The following is a 17,563-nucleotide window of genomic DNA, read 5'->3' as shown; positions in this document are numbered from 1 at the left end:
GTGGCACTTGAACTCTCAGCAGCTGTTTATCAAGCAGAAGACCTACAAAGGATTGGGCTTGTCAGCATTCTGTCATGGAGAAGGGAGGGGACCACAAGGACCCATCCATCACTAAGGATTTGAATGCAGTTGAGAGTTGCTGGGGAGAAAGAGATACTTTCTTAACTGGTAAGGTACTCATGTTCTAGTAAATAATCTCCCTCCCATGCTTCTGTAAGCAGTCCTGGTTAAAATCAGTGGCCAACAAAGAAAGAAAAGACATGATAATGGAAAAGGAGATTGGGAAGAAGGAGATTAGCAGGAATGGGAAGGGAGTAATAAAGAGTTATGGGCGGGGAAATATCAAAGTATATCATATACATGTATGAGAATGTCATAAAATACAGTATCACATATAATTGGTATATGCTAATAAAAAGTAGCTGATGAAAACTATCGAAATCTTTTTCATTGAACGTCTCAGGACCACTGAAATGTTGTGCCTTTTATTTTCTGCTTATTTTGCTTTTAATTATGCATTTCTTATGTTTAAACTGTGTCCTTGAGATCAAGATCCTGCCAAATTCTTATCTCAGGTATAATGTTGGGTACCAGGAAAATGCCCAATGATAAGCTGCTGAAGGAGAGACAAAAGGAAAGTAACTTCCTGAACCCCATATCTTAATCACCACCACCTCCACCACCTCCACCACCTCCACCAATAATAACATCAAGCAACGAAACTGCCAAGATAAATCACTTTTATCTCTACAGGAAAGGGAAATCTAAAAAATATATAAATTACATTAGTAACACAAAATAAGAAAAAATAAGGGGAACAAACAACAGAGAAATCTGGATGATGCTACTCTAACCTATTTATAAAAAGGCCCTGCATCAGAAATCACAATCCTACCCACTTCTAAAAATATATTTAGACATGTACAGAAGCGGTGGGTTTGTTTTTAAATTGTTTGCTTTTTTGTAAAAATATATTAAAGGTGAATAGAAATCCTCTTCTCTCTGCCCTCCTATCCTACCCCAGCTCTCTGATGGGATTGCAGATCAGAGGTAACTATCACACCATGTTCTAAACCTTGGTTATTTCCAACTCCTCTCCACCTCACTTCACTTAGAACCTGAAACATAAAAACAAAACAACAACAACAATAACAACAACAACAACAACAAAAACACACTAGCTTCTTTGGAAAAGCATAACTCTGAGGGTAAACTTGCTTTTCATTGGAAACAATACAAAACAACAGGAGACTCTGAGAACCCAACTAAACTAAACAAACCCCATCAGAGGCTGGGTTTCAGCTCCACAGAACCTTCTAACAAAGAAACAGAGGGAAAAGAGGCCTGGAATGGGTGGGGAGAGGGTGCTAGCAATTAGCTGCCTTTGAAAAATCAAGAGGGAGTTTTAATGGGTGAAAGGGCTAGGGACCTGTTTTTGGTGACAACAGTCAGCCTTTAGTCAGGAAGTGCCCACATAGGGTCAGAGGCTTCTCCTGCTTCCCCCTTACTTCCCCACTACTGCCTTGAAATCTCCAAGACAAGCAAAGCTGAGTAGAAAGGAGGGGAGTAGGGACCTCACTGCTAAGGGGGAGGTAGCCAGGCCTTTTGCCTTTGGTGTGACTAAAGGAGGACTGCTTGGCCCCTGGAGTCCCCAAGGTAGAAGAAGCAAATATGCTAAAGTACCCCTGATTCCATGAAGGATGAGGGGGTGGATCTACAGAAAAAAGAAAGAAGCACAAACATAAAGATAACATAGAGGCCTCACATATTCCCTGTGGTCTGCATCATAGCTGTTAAATTCCCCACAAGCACTAGGCAAGCTGGGGTGAGGACAAGTGGAAGGTAAAGGATACTCCCACTTGGGCAGTGCCAAAATGGGTTGTTCAGAGGGGGCAGTCTCCATTAAGTCCAGATTGCCAGTAAGGCAAGACAAACGGGAGGTGGGGGCACTGTCTGGAAAATGGTGACAATCACAAAGGAGAAAAAAAGTGGATCAGAAGATCTGCTACTTCACAGATGGGCATCGTTTCTAAGTTCAGACTTGAATAGCCTATCTGCACTATGTTTGAATGTTGGTCTGTGGTCTGGAAAAGTAAAGGTCTGGGGGTAAAGATTTGAGTCCTAAAGTCTTCTTCAGACTAAGACCTCAGATGGGGAAAGAAGCATGGAGATTCCTGATAAATGACCCTGCAGGGTTAGGTTGTCTCATCATACCCTCTCCAGAAGGTCCAGGCTGTGCTTTGTGGTATAGGTGGCAGGAGCAGGCTACAGAGCCAGAGTTATCAATATGACAGGTACTTTGGATTTCTAGGAGTTGGGTTTGTACCTGCTGGAACCCAGTTATAGTTATGGGGATAATGTTCTACAGGCCCTCAAAATATAGGCAAATTCCTGAAGATCATCATGGGATTTCATGTGCAGTCAGACAAAAGTAGTCTCTTCTGGTGGGCTAGGCAACAGTCACGATCAAAGGCTTGGGTATCTGTCTTCTTCCTCACCTTGAAAAGTAACAGGAATCTCCTTTTTTTCCCCCCAAAGACTGATAAAGTCAGCTTTTCTAGGCCAGATCTGGAGATGGCCCGTAATAGGGCAATAAAGGTTCTCTCCATTTTCCTCATGAAAAGAGGCAAAAGGAGATAAAGACCACAACCTTCTTTCAGAAACAAGACTGAAGGTAGGGCATGTTCAATGGATTGGGAGGAAGGGGTAGGAAAAAAATGGGCTTAGAGACAGGGCTGGAGTTGGAACAAATGTTGAGCACTTCATGGCAGGGAAACTGAAGGGCCCAGACTTCCTTTATGCTGCTCCTCATCATACATTCCAATTCCAATAGGAAGGGAAATTATGTGGGAGGAACAGGAAAAGATTCTTGTCAGTTAGAAACCTCTCCCATTTATCTGCTGCTATTCATGGGTATGGAAAAGGAAGGCAGGATACTCATAGCAGAAGTGAGAAAGGAAGTTGGGGATAGTCCATGCCTTTGGTCAGTCCCAATGAAGCAGGACAATGCACCTTGTCCGGGGCTCATAGGATCCAGAAGTGCCCCGAGTTGACAACGAAGAAGGCAATGGGGGTGAAAGGGGTGAAGTAGGACACGATGGGGCTTGGCTCACAGAAGTAACTTGCCGTTTCTGTGGATTTTCAGGATGCGGCCGAGTCTCTGCTTTGCTGTGGCCAGGCCCTTTTTAGGACGCTTTCCTGTAAAGGAGGTGCAAAGCACACAGAAGCTTTATGAGCAGCTTTAGCACAAACTGTTCTTGCATCATCCCCTTGTTTCTCTCAACAAAGGTTCTTCATCCTTATGTCATATTGGTCAAGGAGTCCTCCTTAACTCTTTTTATTCAATGCCATATGCTTGGCTTTTCTCTGATTGCTGCAGCAGCCATAAACACTATAGTTCTAGTTTTCTGGCTCCCCCCCCCCCCGACTCTGAGTTTAAATCATTTTGTTTAGAAAATTCTGTAAGGATGTTAATGTGCTTCCATGTCATTCACATGGAATTATCCTGACCACCAGGGTTAGTAACTATAGTTCAGTGTTCCTGAAGGTGCCATCCTCAGGGTCTTCATTCATTAGAAACTCCCATTCAAGTCACTCATAAATATAGAAAACTTAGTATCCTTGAACTATATCCATACTCTAGGGATTGGGCTCTGGCCAATGAAAGGAAAAGGAGTGTTTGAATTCTTTCTCTCTCATGCCTCTGTCTCCCTACATCAAATCATTTCTTACATCCTATATGATCATAACTATTATTTCTGTTTATCATCTCTCTCATTACTCTGATCTGAGGTCTTATGTTTGTGTTTCTCCATTCTTTCCTGAATCTATGGATGTACAGACTACCTACTTCCAATCCATCCTCCACTATGGTCACCTCTCCATGGCCTATTAAACTCAAATATAAGCACCTGAAGTTTGGCTTTCAGTGGTCCTTCCTGACTTAGATCAGGGAGTTTTAAGATTGCTCATTTTAATCCCCATTTGGGTCATGTACCTGGTCCTGCCTGGTTGCTCTGGGAGCCAACTGAAGGACGCCTCGGAGTCAGGAAGACTCCAGGGGCCATGGGTGTGGTGCTTCGATTTGCCTGAGCCATGCCAAAGGCGTTGGGACGAGCAGTGTACTCATGGTCAGCAAGACTTCCTGACAGAGCCTCTTGTTTAGGCTCAGGAGGTGGCTGGGGCAAGGAGGTGAGAGGTTGGGGTGTAGTAGCCAGCATTGGTGCAGACACTGTCACAACGACATTAGACTCTTGAGGGCGAGGCTGCTCTGCCTCCTTCAGCAAAGGCTTCTTCTTGATAGATTTCTTCTTTTGGGCCTTTTGCAGCTCCTGAAATACAAGCCAAGTCAGAGGGGAGATTAAAGAGTGAAGAAAAGAAAAAGAAAAATTTCTCAGAAAGTAAGGAGACAATGATCAATAAGTTTCTGCATCCTGCCACTTCTTCCCCATCCCTTCTAAATCTACCTTGTATGGACCTACAACAAAAGCGCTCCCAGTACCTAGTTATTTCCTTGGCATCATCTATCCTTAACTCATCACTACCACTTAATACTACAATGGCAAGAAAATCTGTAAATGATTTCAAAGACTTGGGTTTTGGTGAGCTGTGGGTATTTCTAATAACTAAATTTATACTAGCAGTTTGTATACTTCGTTTACTTTATTTTCTTATTTAATTCTTTTAACAGTCCAAGGGGGTAAACTCTTCGTTTTACAAATAACAAAACAGAAGTGCAAGGACATTAAGTAAGTTAAGCCCAAACCCTCATGGAAAAGTAGTTAGATCAAAACGAACTGAGAGTAAAGTGTTAGCTTTGGGATAAGGCAAACCTGAGTAAACCCAGGCTTCTGTTTTCTAAATTGGATGACTTTGATTAAAGTTACTAACCTTTCTGAATATCAGCTGCCTTGTGTGCTTTTTTTCAGAGTTGTTAGAAAGCTTACATAATGACAAAAGTATATAATACACAAAAGGAACTCAGCAAGGAGTTAATTATTATTCTCTATTTCTTATAATATCTTTTTTCCCCTTTTGCCGATCTTTTTCTTTGAACAGAGGACTTGACAATCTTTTAAACCACTGAATCCAAATAACTCAATTTGGATGAAATAAATAAGCATGAAGTTGTGCCACTTCTTCCAGTATCTTGTATTTCATCCACTTATTGCTCTATGGATCTACTATCCATTGTGTAGTAGGTATCTGGATAATGGGCATGTGGAGTCCTGAGAACCTGGAAGATGGGGCTGAGAACATGTGAATGAATTTACTTTCTGACATACTACTCAGCCACACATACCAATTCTAGGAATATATTTCTTAGCTTTCTCCTGGCAACAAAAGCCTAGACCTGTCTTCAGAAGATTTACTATGCTATGGTTACCAGAGAAACTTCTAGAGCATGAGACTAATGGTATTAGTCATTGTTCTCCGACATGACATTGTCAGTGTTATGTCAGGCACTGTTCCTTAATTACTCAATACTTTTAAGGATGAGAAGAATTATACTCCCATTCTAAGGATAAAGAAACTATAGCAAAAAGGCTTGGTTATTTTCCTTTTTTATGTACATTTGTGTTTTTCCTGCATGTATGTGTGTGAGAGTGTGCCAATTTCTCTAGAACTAGAGTTACAGATGGTTGTGAGCTACCATGTGGGTGCTGGGAATTGAACCCAGGTCCTCTGGAAAAGCGGTCAGTGCTCTTAACTACTGAACCATCTCTCCAGCCCTAAGTTATTTTTCCTAAAATTGCAGATCCAATTAAGTTTTCAAGTTGATTCAATTTGCTCTGTTCAGCCACATCCTTTACAAGAAATCTCTTTTCTCACCCATATTAAGAATGAATTCTGGTGGCACATGCCTTTAATCCCAGCAGGCAGATGTCTGTGAGTTCAAGGCCAGCCTGGTCTATATAGAGTTCCAGGATAGCTGGGAATTTTACACAAAGAAACTCTATCTTGAAAAACTAAAAAGAATTCTGTTCACTTGTTCTCTGGTCTGACTCCATAAATTATGTCTTCATATCTAGGTTGCTTTGCTTAAATTTCCCCACTATTGTTGCTATCCTCTTTTGCACGTAAGTGGCAAGTGGACTACCTTATGATAGGAGCATTTTCACGTTGCCAAGTTCTTTGTTGAAAAATCAGGTCCCAACCAAATTCAAACTTTTTGCCTGACTGATATTCATAGTATTTCACTATGTGGCTACTTAAACATAGCCAACCCATAATGATTAAAGATTGAAGGCAAAAATGCCATTCTTAATTAATATCAAGTGTCATTCTAAGGAGGACAGGCAGATATACATACGCATAAATACATACACAGACACATACCCTCACTTAATCCTAAACAAAGCTCATAAAACAGTTGAGACAAAAAGAAATTAACTTGTCCAAGTAGTAAAGCTAGGACAGCTGTTCCAAAATCTGTTATTTTTTACATTTGTTTGTGCATGTTTGTGCATGCACGTGCACACATGTGTGGTGCCATGACACAAGTGTTAAGGTCAGAGGACAACTTTCAGGAATACGTTCTCTTTTTGTACCCTGAGTGTCCTGGAATCAAATTTAGGTCATCATGCTTGGTGGCAAGTACCTTTACTCACAGATACATTTTTCAGGTCCCAGAATCCATGTCTTAACTATTACTTATTACACTTATCTCCCAACATGAAGTTGCCAATTCAGAAAAGTCCCCTCCCCATTCACTCACTCCAACACTGATACATCATGTGTGGTTATTAAAACAAAAACTTAAATACATCCCTACTTTTAATATTTAAGGACATAAAATATCCTTATGATCATAAGTACCATGAGATAATGCTATACAAAGTACAGCTGAAGATCAAAGAAATAAAGTAGTGGTAAGTGATGTGAATAGGCAGAGGAAATGCTTTATGTTACCCCATAAACTTAGGCTAAGCATGAGGCAATCTGGTATAAGGGGTAAATCATGAACACTGTAGTGGAGTACAGTTGACAAAGGATGTACACTTTATGGCAGCCAGGAGATTAGAGAAAAGTCACTATGAAACAAAGATGACTTTATGTGCTATATCAAGGAGCAATATTTTCCTGGAATGCTTCCCTGTCACCCCCCCCAAAAACCCCCAAAACCAAAAAAATTCAACCTCTAATACCACCCCCAACTTTAAAGCCTTGTCTTTGAAGTAATTCCATCAACCAAAATAGTAGTTACTCCTTAGAAAGCACTAAGAGTAGTGTCACACTTTCATCTGTTTATCACAATAGAAAGCCTTTATTTATAAGTTACATCTTATGTGGTACTGATAAATGACAGGGGGAAATTTTAGTCAAAGAGCCACTTGTCCTGCTTGAACTTTGCTGGCTCCCAATTAACAGTCTCCAAGGCATTTTCAGAAATATTATAGCTCTATAGAATATCATATAAAACAATTCTTAAATTTCACTTATATAGGATATAATTACTTAAATACATAAACATTTAACTATTACACTTTATTGAAAAGTCAAGTAGCATGAAATCTGAAGTTAGAGGATATGAGTTTGAATCTTGTCTCCTTCATTTACTGGCTGTCTTATCCTGGACTAGTCACTTAAAGTGAGCCTCATATTCGTCACCTGTAAAATGATGAAAATATCTATTGAACAAGACTCTTGGGCATATTATATAGACATTGTACATAGGTGCACTTAACATTAAGCAGATGCTCAATAGTGCTCTAAGCAATAGGATATGGCATGAAGAACTATGTGGATACTGCTAAAGAACCAAAAACCTCACCTCCAAATACTCTTAGGGTTTCTGAGCATACTGCATGCTAAAGCACATTGTAAACTAATGTTATAAGGTAAAATTGATTCAGTAAAGGTGACCTTTTAGGATGAAAAATGGTGACTGTTGTTCTCGAGAAGCAGGGGGTGAGGATCTAGGTAATAATGTTTGATAAAGGGTATAAAAAAACCCTCTTTATAAAGGGCCAAATTTCAATACTGGTGGATGACTCAAAACTTAAGTGTACTCAACTGAGTCACTTCCTCAGGACTAAATCTAAAGGCAAATGACAGATCTAATCTTTTCTATCTGAGGATTTTTTCCAATATATATTTTTATTTGTTATTTTACACACGTATGTAATGTATTTTCATCATATTAACCCCTAACTCCCCTACCTCCAAAGCCTCTCAGATTCTCCCCAATCATGTTTCCCTCCCAACTTCATATTCTCTTCATTTTTTAAATAACCCACTCAGTCAAATTAATGCTGTCCATTATACATAGGTATGGGGTCTTCTATGGGGCATGGGTAGCCTACCAGGGACCACATGTATATCTATCTGCAGGGTTTTATATACTTAGAAGGGTAAGTGATACCAACAAGGACACTTTTCTGGCCCCTTTTTTCATCCTTAATCATGTCAACTATGTAATTTATGAAAGTAGCTTGTCATAGAGCTGGGATGTAAAGGATATAAGAGGGTCTGGGATACTGCCAGAAATAAAGATCAAAGGTTATCCATTACAGCAGGATCCTACCAGCCTAAAGGTCAGAATTTTGAGGCTTTAAATCATCAGTAGCAAGACCATGGGTTGGGTATCAACACTTACCTGCTGGGCAAGCTTTGCAGCTGCTGCAGCCAAACCTGTCTCAATGGAGGCAACCCGGGTCCCCTCACGAACTGGACGGTCCTGCTTGGGCAGAGTTGGAGTCACACGGGCTACAAGGGAAAAAGGATGCTTATCTACTTGCTAATTATATTCTCTAACTTCTGACTACCCAAAAGGTGGTTGTATTGGTCTTCCTGCTTCTTGCTTTTCACAAAACCCTTTTTAATGACCAAAGCATACATAAATACAAATTACCTTCCTTAAACAGGCATTTAAAGTTGTTTATGTGCTTTTATGTCCTTGTTTTTCCTGGATTACCTACTTTCCCAACCTAGTTTCTGCATCTACTGCTATGGTTTGAATGCCCCCTTCAAACTCATGTAGAAATTTAATTATCATTTTAACAGTTTAGAAGGGAGGCAATTAGGTCATGATGTCAATGTTCTCCTCAATGGTATAAAGCTATTACTCTATGAATGGGTTAGGTATTAAAAGGGGTGAATTTCAACTCTTTCTTCCTCCACCCTCTTACCACATGGTACCTTCCACTTACAGGGCAATTTAGCATGAAGGCCTAAACCATGTCAGCATCATGCCTGTAGACTTTCCAGTCTCCAGAACCATGAGAAAAATAAAGTTTTTATTTAAAATTTACCTATTTGTGATTTCTGTTACAGCAGCAGAAAACAGACTGAACACCTTATTTTCTGCTACTCCAGACATATGGCTTCCTTATTACACCCAGAGAATAACATTGTATTATCTTTCCCTCCATACTCATACTTGCCATCTGAACTGCCTAGACCATGTATTTTCCTTTTGCCTTTTAAAAATCTACCTGTCCCTAAAAAGTATGCTAGTAATATCTTATACAAAATATTTGGGACCTCCCTGGTCCCACTGCTCTTTTCTCTCTCTCTGAGTTTATAATCTGGACAAGTGACTTGATAACGTAGTACTAGTGAAGATTTTATATATATATATATATCAACCAATGAGTTCTTAAAGATCATGTCATAACTTTTTTATAGTACCTTAATACTGAATTAAAAACAACTGTTACTGTTTATCCTTTTCAATAAGCACATTCTAGGAGAAACAAATATCCTCAGGTGAAGAAAGTTTTTCTTTTTTTTCTTTTTTAAAAAAGATTTATTTATTTATTATGTATACAGTGTTCTGTCTGTATGCTTGCTGGCCAGAATTGAACTCTGGAACTCTGAAAGAGCAGTCAGTGCTCTTAACCTCTAAGCCATCTCTCCAGCCCAAGAAAGTCCCCAGCTGGGACTGAGGAGATAGCTCAGTAAAGTGCACATAAGTTAAAAAACAAACGAACAAATAGAAAAAACAAGCATTGATGATGGATACTTGTAAGCCCAGTGCTGGGGAGGCAGAATCAGGAAGATTTCATCAGCAAGCCCCAGGTACTAGTGAGAGATCCTATCTAAAAAAAAAAAAATGACCAGTCACATGGCTCTGCAGGTAAAAGCACTTGTAGTACAAGCTTGACAACTTGAGTTCAATTTCTAAAACCCACATAAAGGTGTAAGGAGAGAACCAACTCCACAAAGTTCTCCTCTGAGTTCTACATGCATTACATGTACGTTCATAAAATAAAATTACAAAAAAAAAAAACCCCACAAGAGTGCTCAATAGGTAAAGCACGTGTCCTGCAAGTGTGAAGACCTGAGTTCATATTCTGAGAACCCACATAGGGTCAGAGGCATTAGCATTTGTGATTTCAGTGCTCTTAGAGCAAGATAGGAAGCAGAGACAAGAGAAACCCTAGAAGACGATAGGTCAACTATTCCACGTATGCAGCAGCAAACAACAAGAGATCGTGCTTCTCACAAGGTAGAAAGCAATGACAGACATAGCTCAGTATGAATGAGCAAGTGCCTCCCCAGCACTGGGATTACAAGTATGCATCATCAACGCTTGTTTGGTGTTTTTTTTTGTTAAATTTATGTTGGTGCTAGTTGTTGAGTTCTGGTCCTCATGCTTGCACAAACACTTTACTGAGCCATCTCCTCATTCATGCTGAAATCCTCTGCTGTTCACACTCATGCTGTGCATGTATACCATGACACAACTGTGCAGGTCAGAGGACAACATGTGCGAGTCAGTTCTTTCCTTCCAACATGTGGGTCCTGGAGAACAAACTCAGGTTATTAGGTGTGGTGGCAAGTACCTTTACCCACTGGGTCATCTCAAATGTTACTGTAACATACTTTTGAAAGATACGCATGTTTTGAATAGTCAGACAAAAGGAAACAACCACTAAAACATGTATATCCAAACCAACAAACATAGAGGCAGGCAGACACATACACATACACATACAAGAATGCAAGTTTACAAATATAGGTGTGACAGAATTAAAAAATCCTAAATTTGCAAATCTTAATGAAACACTGGTTCTAGAAAATTGGATATTCACATAATACTTCAGTATTACTTTAAGGGTATATGCTAGTCTTTGAATGAAAACTAGACTGGGCAGTGGTGGTGCATGCCTTTAATCCCAGCACTCAGGAGGCAGGTGGATCTCTGTGAGTTCAAGGCCAGCCTGGTCTACAGAGCGAGTTCCAGGACAGGTTACAAAGCTACAGAGAAACCCTGTAACACAAAATATGGATGAAAATTATAATATGGGTGTGTTGGCACATGCGTTTAATCCCAGCACTTGGGAGATAGAATCTAGGGAGTACTCTGTGAGTTCAAGGCTAGCCTGGTCTACAAAGGGAGTTCCAGGACAGCAAGGACTGTTACACAGAGAAACCCTGTCTTGAAAAACAAACAAAAAGGAAAAAAAGAGAAAGAAAATGATACACTTCTGAAATTGAGATAGCACCAACATATGTAGGTAATATTCAAAGTATGAACTTTTGGGATTTTTTTTTTCTTGAAAGAGTTTCACTGTGTAGCCTTGGAACTTGTTATATAGAACAGGCAGGCTGTTTTCAAATTCACAAAGAACTACCTGCCTCTCCATGTAGATATTAAAGGCAAAATCCACCACACCCAGCTACAAAAATGAACTTTCATGTCATTAGTAACAATTACAGAAAAACAAATGAAATCATGTGGAAGCAGGCAATTTGCAGCATTATTTGAGTTGTTAAGAAATTAAAAGCAAGCAAACTATTCACAGTGTTTTGAGAGTTGAGTGAAAGAGGAGGATAGAAAATTTAAATGATACCATAAGAAAAAAAAGAATATTTTATATAATTAACTCAGTTTCTCAAAAAGTGGCAATGTCACATGAAAGCAAACAGACAAATCTAGATGATGATATTGGCTATAGAACAATTATATCTGCTTCTATAATAAAACTAACAAAACCAAAGGAACTGTTATAGATTAAGAGTCATTTAAAAGGCATGACAGTCAAATGCCATGCAGAGTTTGTTTAGAATCCATTTTAAGTAAATCCATTAAATAAACAATATCTTGACCAAACGACATTGGCAAATTTTATGTGATTAGAATTAGATATCATCATGTAATTAATGAATACTCATTAATTTTATTATGTATAGCAGGACTATGATTATGTGAGAAAAGCATAGGGGGAAATGACATAATATTTGGGGTTAGTTACTGGCATTATAAAAGGTAATTTTTGAATAAACCCATTCACTTTGGTAAACAGGTTATGCAGGAGATTGAAACTAATTCTTTTAAGGGTGATATTTTGTCTGTTTAAAACATGATCTAAAGCAAATCCAGAAAAAAATACTAACATATAACTGTGTATTACATATATTTGGGCATCTTAAAATTTCCTCTACAGTCCAGTCACTACAAGGCCCTGGGTTTGGGTCCCCCAATACCTCCTAAAACCAGGTATGGTTGTGTCCCAGCACTCAGAGGTAGAAACAGGAAGATTAGAAGTTCAAGGTCATCTATGGCTATAAAATTAGTTCACATCTAGCCCAGGAAACATGATGCTCAAAAAAAAAAAAAAAATCACAAATCTTTTGAAATCTGTGTCTCTATCTCTAGGATTCTGCCAGACCCCTCCCCTCACCACACCCAACCTTTCCCCCTAGCCAGTTCTTATACATAAAAATGTATAAGCCCAGTAAGTCTGTCTGAGCCTTCCTCTCTAACCAACCAGATCTAGCCTGTTTCCAACATTCTGCTCTCTAGCCTAGTCTGACCACTTCTGCCTGTGTCACTACCATTCTCTAGGCTTCCATCAAGACCTGTCCTGCCTTCCACTGACACACAGGCTCCTCCCATGCAACATTCAACCTCTCAGATGTACTTTCATACTCTAGGCTTGGACCAGGACACATCCTGAACACCAGTGCAGTCTTCTCTGTCTAACTGACTTCATTCCACTTAAGCCATTCCCAACATCTAGGTATAACTAGCCTACATATCCTATCTTCTACTCCAATATGGTATGCTGGGGTCCACACGGTCTGCATTTTTTTTTTCTGAGCACAAACCCTGACCCAGATGTGGCTCTCTGACTGCAGAAAATTGCATAGGAGGAATGTCCTCTGTGGCAAACCAAGGCTACAAGGGCAGGAAAGTTTGGAAGGAAGAACTCAGATAAGAAGAGCAAAGATACTGTTCACACAAGCTCTGCTTGCAATGCTATCTCTAGTAGCTAGCTAAACAATATGTACAAACAGTGGGGAAAATATCATGCCCAGATCTCCCCTTCAAAATGTACCAGTCCTGTAGAAATGTTTGCCAATTAGACTACCTGTATGAATCACAGGATACAATTTAAAAGAACCATAAACTTCATCAATGAATTCTAGGAGTTTAAAGAAGATACAAAGAAACAGCTTAATGAAATTAAGGAGAAATAAAAGCCTGAGTGATGCTCAAGAAAAAACAAATATAAAGCTGATGAAAATGGTAAAGACAACCCAGGACTTGAGAAAGGAATTCAACTGAGAGATATAAACATTGAAGAGGACTCAAGTTAAAATGAAGAAGGAATTGGAAAACCCAATTGCCTAACTAAAAAATTCAAAGGAAAGTCTTACAAGTAGGAGGAATCAGATACGAAGTATATCAAAGAAGCAAGGAACATGTAAAAGCTTTTTAAAACATAAGAAAGGAATATACAGCAGGGCGGTGGTGGCGCACACCTTTAATCCCAGCACTTGGGAGGCAGAGGCAGGCAGATCTCTGTGAGTTTGAGGCCAGCCTGGTCTACAAGAGCTAGTTCCAGGACAGGCTCTAAAACTACAGTGAAACCCTGTCTCGAAAAACCAAAAAAAAAAAAAACACCAAAAAAAGAGAAAGGAATATACAGGAACTGTGGAACACCATGAAAAGACCAAACCTTCAAACTAGAGGCATAGATGAAGGAGAAGAATCCAAAGTCAAAGGCATAGGCCAGATCATAAAATTTCTCCTAAACTAAGGGAAAAACAAACAAACAAACAAACAAACCATACAGATACAGGAAGCATAAAGAACACAAAATAGATAGGACCAGAAGAAAACGAAACCCCTTATGGGATATCATAATTAAAATGCTAAGTATATAGCACAAAGAAAAAATATTGAAAGCTGAAAAAAACAACCAAAAACACAAGTCACAAATAAAGAATAACATCTGATTTCTCAATGGAAACTTTGAAAGCCAGACAAGCTAGGAGCAATGCATTCCGAGTCCTAAAAGATCATGATGAGCAAACTAGACTAGCCATAGTTTAATAAAAAAAATTCCCATGATTTAAACAGCCTAAAAATTATATTCAACAAACCAAACCTAAAGAAAAGACAGGAGGTAATATTTTAGGCTGAAGAGGGGAATGAGTATAACCAAGGGACTGTGGGAAGAAATATCAAGTCATAACTACTAAAATACAAAATACCAATAGGAATACAAAAACAAAAAACCAGCAACATGATTACCACAATTAACACACACATTTCAATAATAACTTTAAATATTAATGGCCTCAATTCTCCACTCAAAAGACAGGGTGACTGAATGAATCAAGAAACAGTCTATTTGCTGTCTACAAGAAACACAGCTTTAAAGACAGGAACCACCTTGGAGTAGAAGGATGGATACAAGTAGCCAAATCAAATGGGACTGAAAAGCAAGCAGGCATTGCTAGCCTAATATCTGACAAAATAGAGTTCAAAATAAAACTAATCAGAAGAGATGAAGAGGGATAATTCATTCTAATGGGGGAACATTTAACTAAGACATTACTATTCTAAACATAATATGCACTAAACTCTGTAGTGTCCAATTTCATAAAAATATGTACTACTAGATTTAAGGACACAGATTAACACAAACCCATTAATAGTAGTTGATTTCAATGCCTTACTTTCTCCAACAGGCAGGTTACTGGGTTGAAAAATAAACATCAATAAATGGCATCATACATCAAATGGACCTAACAGATATTTACAAAATATTCTACCTAAACACCAAGAAAATACACATTCTACTCAGTGTCACACAGAGGCAACTCTTAAAAGACAAAATCTTAGGACACAAAACAAATTTTACAAATTCAAAAATACTGAAATAACTCCATGTATCCTATGTGACCACAACAAAATGAAACAAAATTGACAGAAAACAAACCACTAGCAACTACACACACTCATGGAAACTAAATAGCTCATTACTGAATGATGAATGAGACAAAGAAGAAATCAAGAAAGGATGAAACATTTCCTGGAATTAAATGAAAATGAAAACACAAAATAACAGATCCTTTGTGACACACTGAAAGCAGTCCCAGAAGGGAAATTATAACTCTGCATATGTGCATTTAAAAAGCGTAGAAATATACAAATCTAGTTTAAATGAAAAATTCCCATCTGGGATGACAATGTTCCTTTTAAGAGTCAAAGATTATCTACCAAAAACACCAACAGCAGGCATGAGAAGTCCTCTTTTGAGGGCTGTCTAAGTGATTCCCAAAACACTGTTATTGCTATTGCCTTTGGTTAACCCCTCTCCAGAGGCAGAAGTTAAGTCCTTATTGCTGAAGGAGACACCATGAACCTCAGACATGTTCCAGAGGTCCCTGAGCTGGGACTGATATGAAAGCCTCCTCTCTGAGGACTAGCTCTTATAATGCCAGGAGGTGCCATGCAAGCTTCTAAAGGAGGGAAACAAGTGGCTCCTACCCAGCTACGATGCCTGTGAGCCACAGCAACAAACAGCACAATAACTCTAATGGTGCAGTAGTAATAAACATACCTTGGTGGTAACCAATAGCTGTCTAATTGGATTTTGGACTCACTCAAAAAGAGGTAAATCATGCTTGATACTGTAAATCTACACAACTACCCATGGCTAGTGAAGTCAAGAATCTCAGAGGAGAACCTAAAACCATTTTACTGAATGAGCATAATCCCTAATTACATTCTACATATTTGTTCTTATATCCACAGATAAGTGTAGTCCTTACTCTGCATCAGGAAAACTTCTCTTTGCAACAGATGTAGATATTAGAGAAAATCACAACCAATTAAAATGCAGAGTTGTGGAGCCCAGTCCCAAGGCATAAATCTACAAAACACGCCTGTTTCTAGGGCCCAGGGATCATTATGGAAGAGGGGACAGAAAAATTGTAAGAGCCTGAGGATCAGGGATTTGTTGTGAGATTGTATTTTCTAGGAATGTCATAAGTGACACCTATAAAATCTCATTAGCATGATGCCATAAACATGGGCTGAATACGTACAAGACTAGACATGCCAAAGTAGACAAGGAAAGACCAGAAAGGCCCAATTCTATATAAAACACTATAGGAAACTAAGGAATGCTGAAAATGGGAGAAATAGTCTTCCCAAGGGACGAATACAACAATTAGTTATTCAATACCAAATTCTTAGTCCTGAAACATACATACATGTAACAGTATACTGACTTAGCAGGTCATATTTATGTATTTAGGAATATATGTAATAACAATTAATGAAAAAAGGCCATGAATTTGAAAGAGAGCAAAGAAGGGTATATGGCAGGGTCTAAAGGAAGGAAAGGGAGAAATGATGTAATCATACTAAAATCTCAAATAAATTAGTAATAACAAACAGTTTATGTCTCCCCCATTGATTCTGAGCAGACTCATTTGCAAACTGTAGAATACAGCTCAAGTGATACAATGTGTGATGTCTAAGGTGAAGTTGGGAAAGGCAAGTTCTTAGTAGACTCCTTGAACACCCATGCTTGAAAACCTATTTATGCTGCAAGTCTAACTACTCTAAGATCACACAGCAATGAGGAAGCTAGTCAGATGGGGAAACCACATGAATCCTTTCCCAGCAGGCACCAGGTTGTGAAACAACTAAAGATTCAAACTCTTGGCTACCAGGTTTGCTTCTGCCTTCAAAGTTTTTCTGAGGCCCCAGAAGTCTCAAACTTAAGTCAATGTTCTTTGATCATACAATTGAGAAAGAATTGTTAATGGAAAGATGAGGAAGTACATCAGAAATTAATGAAAGGAGAAATTAGGTTGATAAATTGAGAAATGGTGGTAAAAATTCTGAGACAAGATCTCACTATGTAGGCCAGATGACTTCAATCTCATTATGTAACCTAGGTAGACCAACCGTAAATCTGCAATATTTTATTTTCTGAGAAAATGTAGACTTGTTTGGCTTGAAACCTACTATATAGATCAGGCTGGCCTCAAACTCACAGAGATATGCCTACCTCTACCTCCAAGGCTGAGATTAAAGGCATATGCCCAGAAAAATATTTTTTTAGCAAAAATAATTTTTTTTTACATTTATTTATTTGGGGAGAGGTCAGAGAACAGCTTGCAGAAGTCAGTTGTCTTCTTCTACCATGTGGGCTACAGAGATTGAATTCAGGTTGTGAGGCTTGGTGGTAGGTGTTTTTACATGCTGAACCATCTTGAAAGTCCAAATCTGCAATCCTTTGATTCTCCTGTCTCCACTTTTCTTGGGCTAGGGCTGCAGGCTGTGGTACTATGACTGGCATAAATT

At 38.9% G+C, this 17,563-nt stretch overlaps 1 protein-coding gene across 5 annotated transcripts in view; it reads right to left on the bottom strand.

The window, feature by feature from the left end:
• Positions 1–469: 469 nt before the first annotated feature.
• The window catches only part of Phf8 (PHD finger protein 8), a 94,705-nt gene continuing 77,611 nt past the window's right edge, over positions 470–17,563 (bottom strand). For all 5 annotated transcript variants that reach the window (XM_038316128.2, XM_038316129.2, XM_038316130.2 and 2 more), the window contains 3 exons: positions 8,600–8,709; positions 3,998–4,331; positions 470–3,198 (listed from right to left, as the gene is read on the bottom strand). In XM_038316128.2, coding sequence (XP_038172056.1) covers positions 3,110–3,198; positions 3,998–4,331; positions 8,600–8,709 — 533 coding nt within the window. In that variant the 3' untranslated portion in view covers positions 470–3,109. The remainder of the gene's footprint in view (positions 3,199–3,997; positions 4,332–8,599; positions 8,710–17,563) is intronic.

Source organism: Arvicola amphibius, chromosome X (genome assembly GCF_903992535.2).
Source record: "Arvicola amphibius chromosome X, mArvAmp1.2, whole genome shotgun sequence".
Taxonomy (NCBI): Eukaryota; Metazoa; Chordata; class Mammalia; order Rodentia; family Cricetidae; genus Arvicola; species Arvicola amphibius.
The sequence above is the reverse complement of the archived record's forward strand: the minus strand, read 5'-3'. Positions and strand labels throughout refer to the sequence as shown.